General features: G+C 36.2%; 2 protein-coding genes across 5 annotated transcripts; one reads left to right on the forward strand and one right to left on the reverse strand.

The window, feature by feature from the left end:
• Window positions 1-9,559: 9,559 nt before the first annotated feature.
• On the forward strand, window positions 9,560-14,101 carry LOC108978088. Its single transcript, XM_018948211.1, has 2 exons — window positions 9,560-11,501; window positions 12,701-14,101. Exons 1-2 carry the CDS (start codon window positions 10,399-10,401, stop codon window positions 13,647-13,649), a joined length of 2,052 nt encoding a protein of 683 aa, XP_018803756.1. The 5' UTR covers window positions 9,560-10,398; the 3' UTR covers window positions 13,650-14,101.
• Window positions 14,102-14,793: 692 nt separating this feature from the next.
• On the reverse strand, window positions 14,794-17,820 carry LOC108978089 (ribosomal protein S6 kinase delta-1). Of its 4 annotated transcripts, none has more exons than XM_018948213.1 (6): window positions 17,658-17,820; window positions 17,213-17,594; window positions 16,796-17,152; window positions 15,795-16,734; window positions 15,385-15,604; window positions 14,794-15,326 (listed from the first exon to the last, which is right to left on the reverse strand). In XM_018948213.1, the coding sequence occupies exons 1-6, from the start codon at window positions 17,751-17,753 to the stop codon at window positions 15,093-15,095; spliced, it is 2,229 nt and encodes a 742-aa protein (XP_018803758.1). In that variant the 5' UTR covers window positions 17,754-17,820; the 3' UTR covers window positions 14,794-15,092. The 4 variants fall into 4 exon arrangements, with proteins under 4 accessions (XP_018803758.1, XP_018803759.1, XP_018803757.1 ...); XM_018948214.1 differs by having other exon boundaries at window positions 15,795-15,870; window positions 15,949-16,734; window positions 16,796-17,594; XM_018948212.1 differs by having other exon boundaries at window positions 16,796-17,594.
• Between the last annotated feature and the right edge of the window lie 238 nt (window positions 17,821-18,058).

Raw genomic sequence — 18,058 nt, forward strand, 5'->3', positions numbered from 1 at the left:
GGCGACCTCAGAGCATTCATTTACTTCCTACTTTTCGCTTAAGAATAAATTGATAAATTTTTAATTATTTAATTATGAATATCTGTTACGGTGATTTTTTTTATTTCGTTCTTAGTGAAAACCGAAGAGATTCGGAACTTAATTGTAGAAGAAAGGAAAAAGAGTGAAACGTACCTAAAAATATTTGAAAAAACGGTGGAGGTCCAACGTCCAAAACTTCCATACATGCCGAGCAACTTATGCGAAGAAAAGTTGCTGAAAAGTCTGAAATTCCAAATTTTTGGTTTCGATATTTTTATTAGTATAATGTAAAACAAACTAAGAACATCTGGTTTTAAAAACTATGTCGCAAAAACCGACGTATGATTTCCACTGCAAATAAAAAAAAACTAGAGGTTGCAAAACAATACCCAATATTCCAACCTCATTTTGGAATAAATTAATTTGGTATGATGAATACAAATTCGAGCAAAGGAATTCCAAAAAAAAAAAACATAACCGAGAGTGGTGTAAAGCTTCTGATCGTTGAAAACCACAATGCATCCATTTATAAGTGTAGCATGAAGGAGGTTTTCTCATAGTTTGGGGTTCTGTTTCTCAAAATTTGCTGTGGATGGTTTTGTTAAAATCGATGGACAAATTATGGGTGCTCTATGCAAATCTTCACAATCTTAGCTAAGATTTGACAATAAATGTCGAAAAAAGGAATTCGGGGTCGTTTATTTACCAGCAGCATAATGACCCCTAACACACATCTTGCCTGGCTACTCGCTTTTTTGAAGAAAGCTTAGACGAAAAACAGAACTGACCAGTTCAGTCAACAGTCAAAATACCAAAAACAGCCGCATAAACTTTCTATCATTTTTAGAAATTAAGCGCCAATGGGATAATATTCCAATGAAAATTTGCTTTGAAGCATGCCAAAACGTCTGCGGGTAGTAATTCAGAACAAAGGTTGAAATAGTAATTACTAAACTTACTTTTAAACCATACGTTTTGTATTTTTTTTTTAAGTTTATACTCTAAATTGATCACCTTTGTTTAAGAATCCCTATTTGGGTGTGAAACATATTTTTTTATTTTCTGGAAAAAATATATTAATTTATAATTCTTATTTAAATAACTATGTAATATAATATTCTTTGAATTACTAAATAGTATTTATTTTAATAAATCTACATTGAAATTACGTCTGTGAAATACATATATACTTTCATTTGAACATAGTGCATATATAATTAGACTCCTACATTATATACTCTAAATAGTTACCTATGTAGATTGGATAGGATTGGATCTATGCAACTTTAAACCATGGAAATGTATGCGCGGTTCTCTGACTTTGGGAAGAGTATGATGCGACACATACCAAAAGCTCCGTCAGGATCGGGAAGAACCTCTCCGAGCCGTTCGGTACCAAAAGAGGTTTCAGCTAAGGTGACTCCCTTTCATGTGACTTTTTCAATCTACTCTTGGAGAAAATAATTCGAGCTGCAGAGCTTAATCGAGCGCGTATAATCTTCTATAAGAGTGTACAGCTACTGGCGGATGCTGATAACATTGAATCATTGCCCTTAACAACCACACCGTTAGTTCTGCTTTCTCCAGAATGGATAAGGTAGCGAAGCAAATGAGTCTGATGGTGAACGAGGGCAAGACGAAATATCTCCTGTCATCAAACAAACAGTCGTCGAATACGCGTCTTGGCTCTCACGATAATTTCGTCCACTTAGGAACCAGCATCAACACCAACAACAACGTCAGCCTCGAAATCCAACGCAGGATGTCTCTTGCCACCAGGTGCTACTTCGGATTAATTAGGCAACTGAAAAGTAAAGCCCTCTCTCGACGAACAAAAACAAAACTCTATAAGTCACTCATTATTCCCGTCCTGCTATATGGTGCAGAGGCATGGACGATGACAACAACTGATGAGTCGACGTTGCGAGTGTTCGAGAGAAAAGTTCTGCGAAAGATTTAAGGTTCTTTACACGTTGGCCACGTAGAATACCGCAATCGATGGAACGTTGAGTTGTATGAGAAATACGACCACATTGACATAGTTCAGCGAATTAAAAAAGCGGCTATGCTGGCTAGGTCATGTCGTCCGAATCGAGACATTACCCGTCGGGGGAAGCAGAGGAAGAGGAAGACCTCCACTCCGTAAGAAGGACCTGGCTTCGCTTGAAATCTGCAATTGGCGCCACCTTGCGAAAAGAAGAAACGACTGGCGTACTGAAGAAAAAGAATATCGGACCACTGAATGATTCATACATACATATATTAGCCATATACCAAAACTTATCGTTCAAAATCAAGTTCTTGTATCTCCACCTTAATATGACACAGAATACCTATTGTCCAAGAGAGCGCTATAATTTCCAAACTAAAGAAGAGCTTCATAAAAAAAAATTGTTTTCCTTTTAAGTAAGTTCATTTTGAAAATTCTTTACAAACAACAAAAGTTAAAAAAATATACCTGTAATGGATATTATATCTTCTTGCAGCCGAAGTTAACAAGGACATTACGTTATTTCTAACCCTTAAAGTAAAAAAGTTAACAAACCTTTTCATGGTAATAATATTCACAAATTATTCCGAACATTTTTGACTGCATACCGTTTTTGAACGATAGACATGATCGCATGCAACAATTCATTTTCCCACTCCCAATTGCATGCAACCAGCCACCAAACAATCTACGCGCTTAATCAACTTAGCTATGGTGACCTATCATTATAACTTTAACTTTTATTGCCACAATTCCTCGATGGTCCTACAAGTCATTCAAAGCATCACCCCATCGCTAATGAACGAACGAATATATTCAAATCGTTTCATCGATCTTCTGCACAAAAGTGCCGAAAGCAAAAAGTACTAACTTAAACACAGTTTGAGACCCATATGTCACACAATATAACTTTTAAGATAAACTCCCCCTATGCAAAAACTGTATATATTATAAGAGTTTGCTCGTTCATGCAGACAAACACACACAAACGAGTATACATTTCGCGTGAGCGCGTTGTGTCCGGAATGCCCCTTACATCATAAATATTCCCTTCAACGCTGCTGAGCATTGCATACCACCAAACTGGCAACTAGAGAAGAAGATCACACGAGAAATGTAATACTCGTATTGAAAAAAGGTTACGATCGCTCGAGTACCGATGCATCGTCGTCAGTCAATCAAACTCAGCATGACACGCGCTACATTCGGCTTGTGGAGAAGGAAAATGCGATTTTCAACCCTCTAATGGAGTGGTAAGCGTTTGTGACGGAACGTGAAACCGCGAAAAGTGCCAGCACATTGGAACAGTGAACACGCTTGGAATTTTTATTTTTCACAATCCAATTGAGGAACCAAAAACGAGTCGCTATTCTTACGAAAGTTGCCGTTTCTTTAAAAAATCAGTATTTTTAGTAGAACTTTTTATAGTTTTCATATGAGTGCTTTAACAATTTCTGTTAAGATATATAAGAACAATTCTCATGTTTGTCATGAATTTTGGTCAATTAGTTTGTATAGGAGCAATATGCTGCAGTGATCGCATCTACACAATTATCCCGGAAATTACACCTTTTCTTAAGCAATAATCTATGCCAAATTTCTTGATCATATGTGGTCAAATAAAAAAGTTGTCTATTCAACGACATTTATTTGATCGTTCAGTTTATATGGTAGCTATATGCTATAGTGCTCCGATATTGGCAATTTCGACAGATTCCGTAGCTCTTGGGAAGAAAAGGGCATACACAAAGTTACAGATCGATATTTCAGTCCTATATATTTTATAGGATCTCTAATTTTTCCCCCTAGAGATAACAAACTTCATGGTATAAAAAACATAATTAGTATTTTAATATCGAAAGCATAAAGGAAAGAAAGAAAAAACTTCGAATATTTTATGAACAGTGTCTTACAGTAGCGAATTGAAACAATTCTTCTTTTTACTTATTTAGACAAACAAAACACTGTGCCTTCGCCGTATAACTATTTAAGTGCTGATATTTAAGAACACTTCCATACAAACTTCTACATATTATTAAAAAACATGAAATGCCATAAGCGGTGGTTGATATTTTTATATGTAGAATTTTTTTTTTTTTAATTTTAAAAATTCGGAACGAGCGCAACACGTGACCCACAGCGAAACAACTGACGTGGGCACTACTGAAATGGGTATCTTTTCTTGCTAATGAGATGGAAATAAACACAATACTAACTGAAAATTAGACTCCGAAAAAAGAGGGTCGAAAATTGTATGCGCTTATGTATTTATGTACATATGTGTGCATACAAAACATAGATAGATGGGCAGAACCTAACACATCGAATTTCTAAGGACATGGGAAAATTGTTGGCTGACCTAAAAGCACTTACAGCTTAAATTGCACGATTCAACAAACTTATATACTTAAATAAATATGTATGCCATATGTATATGTGATCGTTATTAAACGAAACTAATTTGTGGATGATACTTGAAAACTCGATATATTTTTGTTTTTATGCAATTTCGTCAAAAGTAAGTCCGAACAATAAAAATATAATAGTAAAATCTGCTGGTCAGCTGATAATCAACGGATGTAATGAAAAAGAAAAACGTTAACTTTGGCTACCCTGAAGCTTTGATACCATTCGCAGCATACTAGGGTCCACATATTCGGTACCCAGAGGCTTGAACAGTTTTGATCCGATTTGGATAATTTCTGGTCATAAGATGACATGCTTCAAAGACACTATGCAAAGTTTAATCTCGTGAGAGTGAAAGAATCAAATGGAATTGTAGTTCGATATCATCCATTTGCGCTGTATGACATACTAAATTTATAAAAATGTTATGTACTACTTAATTTGGTTGTATTTGATCTAGCGGGTGACGAGACATGCAATTTCACATAACTGTGGGCGGTGCCACATCCATTTTTCATCTTTGATGCCGGCTTCTATAAAGCCGTCTCGAAGGTAAATTTTTATGTCTCTAGCGTATTTAGCTATTGATTTATCGCATTTTTTGTGGTTTTTATCAGTACTGTTATATGGGGAGTGAGCGGGTTTAGGATCTGATTTCATGAATTTTCCCACTGACAGTCGGGGTTCTTATAGGATTATCCTGAGCGAATTTGGTTTGGGAGATGTGTTCATTAAATGTATTAGGTGGAGTTTTTTCAAAACTTTTAACCCATAGATGCCCCTTGCTACTGCGATCGACTGTGTCAAATTACAGACCTTTATCTATATTTAGTGCTTACTTATGGCATTTTAGAGGTTTTTGTTTAATGGCGTTTTGTGATTCGGTTACGCCCAGTGCGGGATTAACCACGTAGCAAGAATAGCAAATGCTACGGGCGCCGCGAATCGGGGGGTGGAGCGAAAAATAAGCTTGCATGCTTTAAACACGAAGAGCTTAGGCTACGCTCCACTTCCATCTTCCACCTGAACGTTAAATCGTAAAAATAAGTAGACATTTTAAGAACTTCTTAACTTTAATATTCTAATATTTAATTATAAATATGTATTATAATCGATATAATACATTTCTACCCATCAAGCGTCGAGATTTTTTTTATTAATATCCATTAATTTTTATATCAAAATAAAGTTTAATTTCTGCCGAATAATAAAGTTTTTAGCAGAACGAGGTCTTGCATTTAGGAGTAGTGACGAAATTGTTGGTTTACCTCACAATGGAAATGGATGTGGATTTAGGCTTGTTAGAACTAATAGCCCAATTTGACGCTTTTATGGCTCAACATATTCATGCTAATAGAGGAAAGGGACACACGTCATATTTCTCAAAAAAAAACTTGTGAGGAATTTATTCATCTAATTGTATCAAGCCTACTGGATCAAATTATTAAAATTAAGAGATGCAAATACTACTCAGTTTCATTGGATTCTACTCCAGATATATTGCATGTAGACAACTGACTCTGATAGTACGCTATGTTCTGCCATCTGAACCAGTGGAAAGATTTGTGAAGTTCTTGAACATGGAGGGTCATACTGCTGAAAAACTCGCTCAAAATTTACTAGATTTCTTGAGTAATAGTGGCATTAATATCAAAGATTGTCGTGGGCAAAGTTACGATAATGCCAGCAACATAAGTGGGAAACACATCGGCTTACAAGTTCGAATTAAGAAAATAAATAAGTATGCAAAATACATTCCCTGTCTTGCGTATTCATAAAATTTGGTTGCTAAGTGCGCTGCAGACTGCTGTACAGAAGCATTACTTCTCTTCGATTTCATTGAATCTCTCTATACACTTTTTTCTTCCTATTCATGGGGTCATCTTACGAACGCACTTAAAGATTCCACTTCACAAATTCCGATTTTGAAACGGTTATCGAACACTAGGTGGTCAGCCCGAGCGAAGGCAGTTTTATGTGGCTTTATCACTATTAAGCAAGTATTGGAAGACATTTTCAATAACGTGGATCAAAAATCGGAGTGCCGTAATATTACGGACTACTTTCAGCGATGAATAAGTTAGAAGCAGGAATAATGACAATTATGTGGGAATCATTATATGGCTACGTCCAAGCAATGCGATTCACTTTGTCAGATATTGAGGTAAGAGCCAAAGATCTGACCTACTGTGAAGAATATCAACAACAGACATCAGGACGAATACGAAGTACGACAATTTCAGCGGCTCTACTACACTCGACGACTTTGTTGAAAATCAAATACCTGGACAATGTTTCGAATTTGAGATGTTTATTGTCAATATTGATAACATACTGTCTGCTTTTAAAATTACTAGTGTTATCCTATAGCATGGTCAGTGCTTACGAAGATGATTTGGAGAATAGTCTGGGCGATTGAATTAGTGCAGTTCGCAGTGCTGCTGAAAAGACATGTGGTTATTGACCGCAAGAAACAGGAGCCTCTGGAACAGCAGTATTATACATTTTTATTAAATAATTCTTTAGAATCGTGTTTCCCAAACTTAGAAATTGCTTTGCGAATTTACTTATCTCTCATGATCACTAACTGCAGTGGCGAACGTTCTTTTGCAAAGAACATCTTAATCATCTCACTTTGTTGAATATAGAGCATGACTTGCATAAAAAAGTCGATATTGAAAGTATTATCTTTAAATTTGCCCATAATAAATCCAGAAAAGTTTATTTGTAACAATTTTGTTTTATTTAATACCCTAAACTTGAGAACCTATAGCAAACCAAGGCCCCCTTGACAGGATTTGCCATAGGCCCCGTGCTAGTTTAATCGGGCACTGATTACGCCCATCTACCAACTCATCCCTTTTTTTTTTTTTGAACGAATGACAGGCAGTCACCCGGATCATCATCCTTATCATTTATAGTATATATATATTATATAACCCTATATCTAACTCGATCAGTTTACAGTGATGCAAAGACGCTTAGGTGAATAAAACTATTATACTCTGTAGCAACATGTTGCGAGAGTATAAAACAGCTAACGGAAAATGTTTTATTAGTTCTTCCTAGCCACGTTGTTTCATTTAACTAACCTTCAAGTCGAATTAAGACTACTTAATACGGAAGAAGTATTTTAACTCGATTATGGTCAGTCAGGTTATGGCATCTACATACATGCTATAATGGACCAACTGACAATTTGTTTAGGTCAAGTATTTGATTTTGGTAGTTCAGCTTGATATATGCTATAGCGGTCTGATATAATGAGCCGATTTTCGAAGAAGAAAAGGACGTCAATATCTCAAAAACTGATTGACACACAGACATAGCAAAATAGACTCAGCTCATCACGCTGATTATTTCTACATATGGTACATAAATTTATTTTATGAGGTCTCCGACTTTTCCTTCAGAGTGTTACAATGTTTCCTCTAATAACTTCTTAAATAAGTACAAAATAATTTTTCGTCCATTGCATACAATTACACAAACTCATGTATTACCATTGACCGCAAATCCAATTCAAAAGATCGGTCAATTCTTGAGATCTTTATACATTCATTGACTATTCCCATGCCCATAAACTGCAACCTTCCGATAGCGTAGCGTAATTTTACCCGCATTCTCTGCAAAAGTTTTTCACTATTTGACAGTTGAGGGCGCGCAAGCGCTCACGCAAACTGTCTTCGGTCGAAACCAAACGTTTGTGCGTGTGTGTTTTTCACACCCCTCAATCAGAGAACATAAAGCAATTTTTTTATGTTCTCTGCCTTAAACGCCTGACGCATGCTTATGCTGGCAAATAGAATGTTTGTTCATCTTCAATGCTTCTAAGCATTCCTATACTTATTGAATAATGGAAGGGGGTTAGACAATATCATAACAGAAGAGCAGTTCGCATGCCAAATTATAAACATGCAGAATGCTTTGAATGGTGAGAAAATGAATACAACGCAACAGCCGCAATAACGTTAACCCAGTAGGAAAAAGGCATTGCATTACAACGAAGATCAAATTTGACCCGGATTAGTCCCTTCGAATTTCATGCACAAATCATATGAATAATTTTTTTTCTAGATTGGTACAATCTTTTTTGAATTTTCGTGTAAAGTTTGTTCTCCATATGTCGATTAATCTTTAGCAGCTATTTGTTTAAGACGCGAAAAGTTAGTATGATGATTTTAATATCTACATATATGTATGTACATATGTATATTGAGTCATTAGGCTCTTGGCGTATTCTCTGAAGCTTATGTTTTTCAAATCAGAAGAAGCCACTCAAAGCGTGCAGTTTAAATTAGCCCGTCTTGAGCTTGACAGTCAAGAAGGGGGTTCAGATCGAGGTACATTCCTACCGAGAGCGGCGTTCTCGGGGGCAGGTACTCTTCAGCAGTGCTATGCAAACTTTTTGCTCAAAAATTTAACTACAATCACCCCTGGCCCGATTTTCTCTTTACGTCCCTAAATCTTGAATGTATGTATATAAACATCACCGACATAATAAAGCATTTAATTATTTCTCGAAACACCCATACAGTCGACTGCCTTAGGTTTTTGCAGCACCTGACATGTTTTAAAAATAATCTTAACAAAATTACGCAATGGGTTACAAGTTTAGTAAACAAATATTTTCGAATTAGTTGAAAAGAGATCATCAAACATTTATTTTACTGAATATGTATTTGAAATAAATGCAATGAATTAACAATTTCTTACCTTTAAAATAACCAGCGTATTTTTACGCAAATATTTTGATTTCAGAACATGTTTTACCACCAGGGATACTGTCGAATCCAATATTTTCGGGAGTACATACAAGTGGACATAATGCAGTGCGCAATTGTATATACGAGTGTGTAAAAGCCAGTCGTGAAAATCAAATAGCTTTAACGATTACACTCTTTGCACTCATAAAAATGTGATCGACCATTGCGCTCTTACATACAACAACGCATTGGTGCACAAAAATACGATTCTCCGATTCGTCTACCCTTAAGTAGCCGCAATGCACGATATACAGTGAGCGGTCAGCCATTGCAACGCGCTGATTGGTCGAGCGACAACCAAAGCCAATTGATGGCTAAATTGGGTATAAAAAGGCAATCATCGTTTTGTGGGCACAATTAAGGGCACAGACTTCGCTAGAGTTAGACACGCGTTGTGTAAACGGTGAAATCAACTATTAGCAATCTGCAATACGCGCTAACAACATATATGCAGATATATGTTTCGTGTGTGTCAAATAGTAGTTTTCGAATTGTTGACAAGTGTTGACAGTTTACTACTGCTAGCAAAGAATACTAGTTGTTTTTTTTCATTGAATCGGCTTAATTCCTTTAATTAAAGCGCTTTGGTGACATGAATTAAAACTCACCCGAAAGCGGGATCGCTGTAAAAATGTGCATATCTACGTAAATGGAAAAAGTTTGCGCAAATCTGTGTGTATAAAGAATGCGGTACAGAGACTTTAAACGACCGAACGTCTGAATAATCAATTGCGACCGTTCTGCGATAAATGCAATTAATTAATTTACAACAATTTAATTTTGTGGCCTGCAAAAGCTTCGGAGTGTTTAGCGTAGCGCCACAGCTATCAATTGCTTACAGTTATATTAATTGATTTTGATTTAATTTTTACGCGCACATTGATTAGTTGCATTTGGATTAATCACATAGCGAATATAAGCACATGAGTATATGTACACCAGATAGTTAATTGATTGATCCTATATCTAAGGTGAAATCGCTTGCATTTCAAAAGCACCTGCAATAATGCCATCGTCTAAATTAATAAAGAAATCGGATTAAATAAACACATTTTAGCGAAGCTGGGAACATATATTATAAATACCAATATCCTAATGACAACGGCCGTAAACTTTGTCAAAGCATTTCAAGTGAACTCAAATAACGACAACTTGAAGGCTACAACAACATCTAAATTATCTATACGCACATAAGCTTCCACTTTTACATCACTGATGTTAGACACTAACTATTGCGCCAGTGCCGAAGTAGTGAGTGATTTTCAAGTAAACATGGAGCACACTACCTTCGATGATCAAATTTTTAACGATTTCTCTGGACCGCTTAGTCCTTTGGGCGCCAAGCCGCTAGCACCAAATGTCAACGGCGTTAACTCCACGGGGGCACATGGCGTGCATCCTGTCATGCTAGGACTACCGTCAAACTCAGTACTACAACACAATAGTAGCGGCGAACTTTGTAACCAACGACTACCCGACTGTAATACACTACTGCCTGGAGGTTCGCCAAAACTAGATCCCTATAAAACCCCTGACTATGGTCAAAAATTGGAATACAGTACGGTGAATAAAATGGGTTGCTATTCGCCTACTCAGAAGTATGAATACATTACAACTGTTGCGCCCAATGGCAATAATCCGCACAAGCTCGATCATCATTCAGCACATTCACAACAATACTCGGCCACACCGCCCCCAGCACCAGCCAGCGGTGGCGTCGCCAGTCCTAATGGTCTGATGCATCACAAACAACTACATAATCACCATCAAACGACTATGCTAGGTGAGTATCACACGCACATGTCAGCCGGTAGTGGCAAAATTGACTACTCGCCAAATTCTGTGGCAGCAGCTGCCAAGTTGGAGTATGAGCAGCACATGCAACAGTTGTACGGCTCTAGCCCCCATCACGCCCCGCATGGCCATGAAGGCAATGTCGGCAATGTCGGCACGGTCGCACTCAACGGAAATGAAGCTGTGCAACAAGCAAATGGCTTAATCTCCGGCAATGTGACGCACACTGGCAACAGCGATGGTGTTCTAATTAATTCCAACAATGTTACCACAAGTGTGGTGGGCGTTACAATAACTGCAAATAATCAAACATCAGCAGGCAACAATAACAAGCACAAAAAAACAGATGAGATATGTCAAATGGCATCATTAAGCTCTAATGGTGGTGAGATCAATTCAAATGGTAGCGGTGGCAGTGGATCCAACGGCAACTCCAACGGTACTCAATCGTCGACACCGGCGGCAAAAAACAAAAATGAGAAAAAGAAGAGCGACCCCAATGGCATCAAGAAAAAGAAAACTCGGTAAGCAATGAAATTAATAATAAGTATCAATATTGCCAATTGTTGGATGTAAGAAATCCATGCGTTTATATGCCATGTTAATACCATACATACCCACACAGCGTGCGGTGCTTATTACTTTTTATTACTATACATCAATACATAATTACATACATACGCGTATGCAGATGGAGTATATTATAATTTTACGTATCGAGGGAACTGTTATCCAGTTTTCCAAGATTTTCAAATATGAAATAAACCACTGATTATTTCAGATAATTATTGCATGAGACCATAAATTTGTAAAAACATATCTACATTTAAGACCCCTTCTGCTGCTGAGTTATATACGGTTCTGGTGAACTTACAAAACGGTATTTTTGCCGTGAAATGTTCTCTAGCTGACGTTGGGCCGTTCAGTTTAAAACTTATAGGTTCTCTCCATCTATTGAATAACATGTAGCCGCACAGGTAGTTCTATCACAAAGTTTGAAATGAACAAAATACTTTAAATTAAGAAATAATAAATAATAGGTTCATTTAAATAGTTTTTTTGTATAAAAGTTTTCTATACCAGAAAATGATTTTGGTCGGTCAATTTCTATGGCAGTTATATACTGTAGTGTTCCGATCTGAACAACTCCTTCGGTAAATATACAGTTGGGCTTCTACAATAATCTAAGCCAAGGTTTGTAAAAATAACTCGTCAAAAAATAGAGTTTTCCAAACAACACTACATCATTTTAATCGTTCAGTTTGAGTTATCGGTGAAAAATTGGAGAAAAAGAACGTTTACAAAACTTCATATCGATATCTCTTAAACTGAGGGGCTAGTTTGCGTATGTATGGACAAAGTGTCTAAACCGACGCAGCTCGTCATACTGATCATTTATATATGTATATATTTTATAGAATCTCCGATATTTCCTTTTGGGTGTTAAAAACTTCACGGTAAACTTAATGTATCCTGCTAAGGGTATAAAAATAGATTATTATTTCATATTAGAAAAAAAACTTGAAAAACACACTTCTTTAGGCAGATCATTTTTCGGCATCCATTAAAATTTCAAAATACATGGAGACAAATACAAAAGTTCAAATAACTTAACTTTTACTTACACTTTATATAAACTAAAAATGTAAGAACAATAGAAACTGATAAAACTGCACAAATTTTAATTACAACTCTCAATTTTTTGCATTCCGTTCACTTTTAGAACCACATTTACTGCCTATCAACTGGAAGAGCTAGAGCGGGCTTTCGAGCGAGCTCCCTACCCCGATGTGTTCGCCCGTGAAGAACTCGCCATCAAATTAAATCTTAGTGAGTCGCGCGTACAAGTGTGGTTTCAGAATCGTCGAGCCAAGTGGCGCAAACACGAACCGCCACGTAAAACCGGCTACATTAAGACGAACACACCACCGACATCTTCGATGAACACGTCACTTGGACCGCCATTCGCTACATTCCCGCAAACCACTACAGTCACGCCGCCTGGCAGCATGGATAGCTGGACAAGCTATCAACCGCCATACGAATTGAGTCCTCAATTCAGTTTGTTATCACCAGCCGCCAGCCCATACGGCACCTACTCAAGCCAATACGGCACTTACGTACACGAAAGTCAACTATTCCCGATGCGTCACTTTGAATATGGCAGTCCGCCACGACTAGAGATGAATGGGCCCAACGGGGGCGCCGATGATGGCAGTGCATCGCATAAAATTCACGCAACCGAAAGCGGCTATGGCACATCTGCAATCGATGAGGCCACTGCATCGGCGCATATGAGTGATCACAATGTCGTTGTGATGCATCATCAGGTCACAAGCAACGGCAAGTATTTAACCAATGAAGAGGCAAAATATGTAAGTGTGGGCGGTGTGACGCACACATTAAACCCGTTGGATCCGCATCAATCGAATGGAGGTTGTCACATAGCCGATACACAATCACACACACACGATAGCAATATAGCGATAAAGCAACAACACTATGGTAGTATTGTAGCTGGATCGGTAAGTTCTCAAAACATTGAGGAAGCGTGCCATGATGGCACCACAACTAGTATACAAACTGTGATCAAAAATGAAGATCATGGCAGTGGGTCAGGCCAGGGTGCCAATGTGACACATAGTTATGTGTTGCCGCCTTTTTTGCACTAAAAGAAATGCTCTCACATCGAAAACAGCCGCACCAATATCATCAACAACAGCAAACCCACTGGTCACTACCGCCAGCTGGACCAATAATGTACGACACTCATAGGCGACGACATATTCTACGAAATACCAGCTACTCACGAAATTGTTTTCAGCGTCCAATTTGAATGCAATTGACTCAAAGAAATTCTAAAGCCAGCTAGAAGTTTCGTGCATATGGGAAATTTATGGTGATGAGCATTTCAAAATATATAYATATATGCATATTATATACATTTTAATTTGATAATTTCGGTTCCTTTTTATTTCTGATATAACATGTTCATGCATGAATAATATATATGTATATATGAAAGGTGTAAAGTTAAGTTCTTAAAATGTAGTAAATATACAAGCAACAGAATCCATAGTCTTGCCATTTTTTTCAAATAGTTAATACTTATGGTAGTTGCTAATCGTCTAATAAATAAACTATTAGGTAGTAGAACTGTAGAAATTAATCGAAAAAGCGGGAAACAAATGTCCAAACATTCAATTGATTTGGTTTTTGAAATATCACCTGTTGTAGCGCATTCATATGTGCCTTATTACTATATTAAAGATAGTTTAGAATATATTGCTGATGTAAATTGTTCATTTAGTCCTAAGAACTTAAACGCATTCCGAAAAGGCTTTAGCTAAAATATAAACACACAAGAATTGTTGTATAGATATTATGCATTTATGAAGCATACTTTATTTTTTTAAATACTCCTTTTTAAACATTTAAACGCAAACTGTTGTGAAATTGACAATACTTTTATGTATATAATATAAATTGTACAATTTGTAAAACATTGACCCAATATAATTATTCTACACACAATATATTTAAAAGAATTAAGCTTTGTGGAATAGTAATAAATACATCATTTTCGAATTGAGTAATTTGTAAGCCATAAATATTTAGGGTTTTTAAAATATGATAAGAATTTTTAATAACAAAAAACACCCCTTTTGGTTAACACTTTTAATTTAAATTTGTTTGTACTTTGTAATAAGTTTAATAAGGAACAAATTGATAAAAAGTTGTTTAGAACATTTTCACAAAAGGAAAATAAAAAAAATATTGCTGAAATTGTATTTCTTTATCAAATAATTACAGTTTATACAAAATTCTCCTTTGTTTTTAAAACATTTGGTGGAAATTGAAATGATATTTCAATAAATTTTTCCTCATTATAGAGCTAGTAATATCTACGGGAAATACTTTCCCTCAGTTTCCGGAAAAAAATAGCAGAACACATCGAAATAAATTTGGTTTAGATAAGAATATGTTTCAATAGTTACATCAGCAGCAACTACTCTATAACCGAGAAAGCATGCAACAAAAATTATTTATAATACTTACATACGGGTACATATGTGTGTATTTGTATTATAGTTTTTATATGCTTATATATCAGTTTATGTGTCGTTATAAATACGCTTGTGATTCAAATCACTGCGTTGCAAAGTCTCCCAATCCGTACCAATGAAGAATGCATGATTTTGTATTTGTTCATAACCTGCACGATGCTCTGGCGTTTGTTGCAAGAGCGTTTCTATCAAATCCTTAGCACACTCCGATATGTCAATACTTTCAGGGTATTGTACAAAGCCGTACAAATCAATGCTGCCGGGATGTGCTAATTTGAAGGACTATAAAATAAATGAATATATAATTTCCTTAAACAAAAAATTTAACTTATTATCTTACGATTCCTATTAGCAATTCGTAGAGTATAATACCATAACTCCACCAGTCTGATTTTAATGTGAGTGGACGTTCAGGAGCCACGTAGTGACCGTCTAATGCTGTCTGACTATAAGCTTTGTGCATATAATTATCGGAATCACTGAGCCCTTCATTTTGATAAAAATATGTTAGTAATAATTGACCTTTTGAACCAAGCAGCAAATTATCCATGCGAAGATCGCTAACATATGTAAATATTATAAAAACATTTGTTTTTTTATATTATATAAATTACTTCTATTGTAATTATTTTTAAGAAAAAACTAAACGAAATTCAAAAAAAAATTCGGAAACTATTTTCAACAACAATTTTAAACTCTTTACATGGAAATTTCTTAAAGAGAAAAATTATAAATTTGTTTACCACTCACCTCAAAATGACACCTTTTCCATGCAAGCTGTGTATAGCAACCGCTAGCTCTCGCATCCATTGTTTTAAACTAGCTTCTGGAATTTGCGAGTGTTTAATAATACTCTTATTCATGAGCGGAGATGATTGGCGCTCTAAATTGTTAAATGATGTACCACCCATTTTATCCGATTCCTGTGTTATGTCTTCCAATTGCTTTATCTGATACAATGTTTTGGACACTGATTGGAGCAGTTTATGAGACGACCGCACTAATTCTCTAAATTCCTCAGATTCAGACGGCACTATGACTTGATCAATTGCTTTTGCTGTATTGCAAAGGCGAGTATCTTCTTCATAACCGTTATTGTCACTACAAAAGCTTGTTGCGGAAACTGCCGAAGCATTGGTGATATTTGATGTTTGAGAATCCACATCGTCCGGAAATAAAGCAGAGAAATAATTGCTTCCTCTTGACACTACCGTCGGTGTATATGACCGCACATAGTCATACAGACGCCCACCTTCCGCATGATTTAGTAGTAAGAAGATTTTCTGTTCTGACTGAAAGAATGCCAATAGATCTACCATAAAAGGTATGTGTTGTGGCAAAAAAACGGTTTGTGTAGGTACATTACTGGATGGTTTTTCAATGCCTTTCATCACATATGTTGCTCGTGGTTCAGGTTCAGTTACACAATAAACCTGCATTACACTCTCTCCTAGAATTTTCAAGACTTTATATTTGGCCAAGTGGTTCCATGGACGTTCGAGATATACAGAAAGTTTGCCATCAACCGAGCACTCTGTCACATCGATAGATAACTGAAAATTCCTTGTACCGTGCAAAACTTCAACTTTGGAATTATTAGTCAAAATTTTCTCACATATGTCGTCTGCTCGTGCAAGATATTTCGAAATTTTAGCTTTTGCAATGAATTTACGATCATCATTGGTATCATCTAAAATAAAAATAAGGGTAGTTTAATAAAGTTTAATTTATCTTTTAATTGTGATTTTAACCTTTAGACCCAATCAATAATACTTCAACGCCACGTTTATAACGCGAATGAGCCTCCTGAAATTCTAAATTTGCTTCGGCTTGAACTGCTTTACTAAATTCTAATGCTGCTTCATAAATATAGTCGCTATCTTCACTTTCTATTGAAGCCATAGGCGTTAGGAAACGTTTGTAATCTTTGCAAGGAGTCTCCTCCAACCCAACATGATCGTTTAATTTTGGTTTGCTCGAATTTTCCAAATCTAGTGTCAGTGAGCTACTACCACATTCTTTTACATCTGATTTTACGGCATCAGTGTTTTGTTCATCAATATTTTCCAATTTTGTGTTCAAGGGATCAAGTGAGGCGATGCTGACTTCTATATCATAAGGGTCGTAAAGTAAATCAAGTTTATCACATATTTCCGCAATCGCCCCACCTTTAAGACCATCTTCAGTATACAATTGATGCAACGGCGATACCTTGGTTGTGGCCCTTAAGTTATTTTGACCACTGTTTGCAACTCCTCCCACTACGTTTTGTTGTGCTTCACTAAAGAACTGTGTGAATGCGTGACATTTGTAGAGCGCCGGATGTTGAGCAGCGAAATCCAGTAGCTGCAATATGTATTCCTTTCGCCGACATATAACATTTGCGTCGAACCGTTTGAAAAAACTACAATCTGTAGGTTCAGGAAGTTGCCCTGGCAATTTTAGACTACGATGTCGACGTGACAGCTCTCGATGTAAACGTTTTATATCATGAAAACGTTTCCAAATTGTTAAGCAGGTTAGAGCTTGAGGTAGAGCCCTTGGAAATACCTAATGAAAGGAAAAAATATATTATATTTCTGAAAATCATAATATACTTGATTGAATAGTTACGATTGAGGTGATTTTGTATATAGTATAACCGGCTTTATGAGTTAGCGTGTCCGTAACTGTGAAGCTATGAATCCAACCACCAAGATTGGGAGTCATTTTATTGTATTAGTTCCCTTATTTATATAAAAAAATATTTTTATCGACTTGGCATACTATTTATTGACATATATGAAATTTGAGTAGTTTTGTAAACATATGTTACCGAAAATGTGCTACCATATTAAAGAATTTAATAAAAACCTTGTAAACAACATCTTTACCGACAAGCACCAGTGGCAACTATAATTTGTTACTTTTCTTTTAAATTATTACAAAAATACATGTAAGAGATATTAATTTCGAATAAGGAAGCTAAAATTTGATTTTAGCAGAAAATTAAGCAAAAAATATCAATTGTAAAT

The sequence above is a fragment of the Bactrocera latifrons genome, unplaced genomic scaffold (genome assembly GCF_001853355.1).
Source record: "Bactrocera latifrons isolate USDA-ARS-PBARC rearing strain unplaced genomic scaffold, ASM185335v1 scaffold_117, whole genome shotgun sequence".
Lineage (NCBI taxonomy): Eukaryota > Metazoa > Arthropoda > Insecta > Diptera > Tephritidae > Bactrocera > Bactrocera latifrons.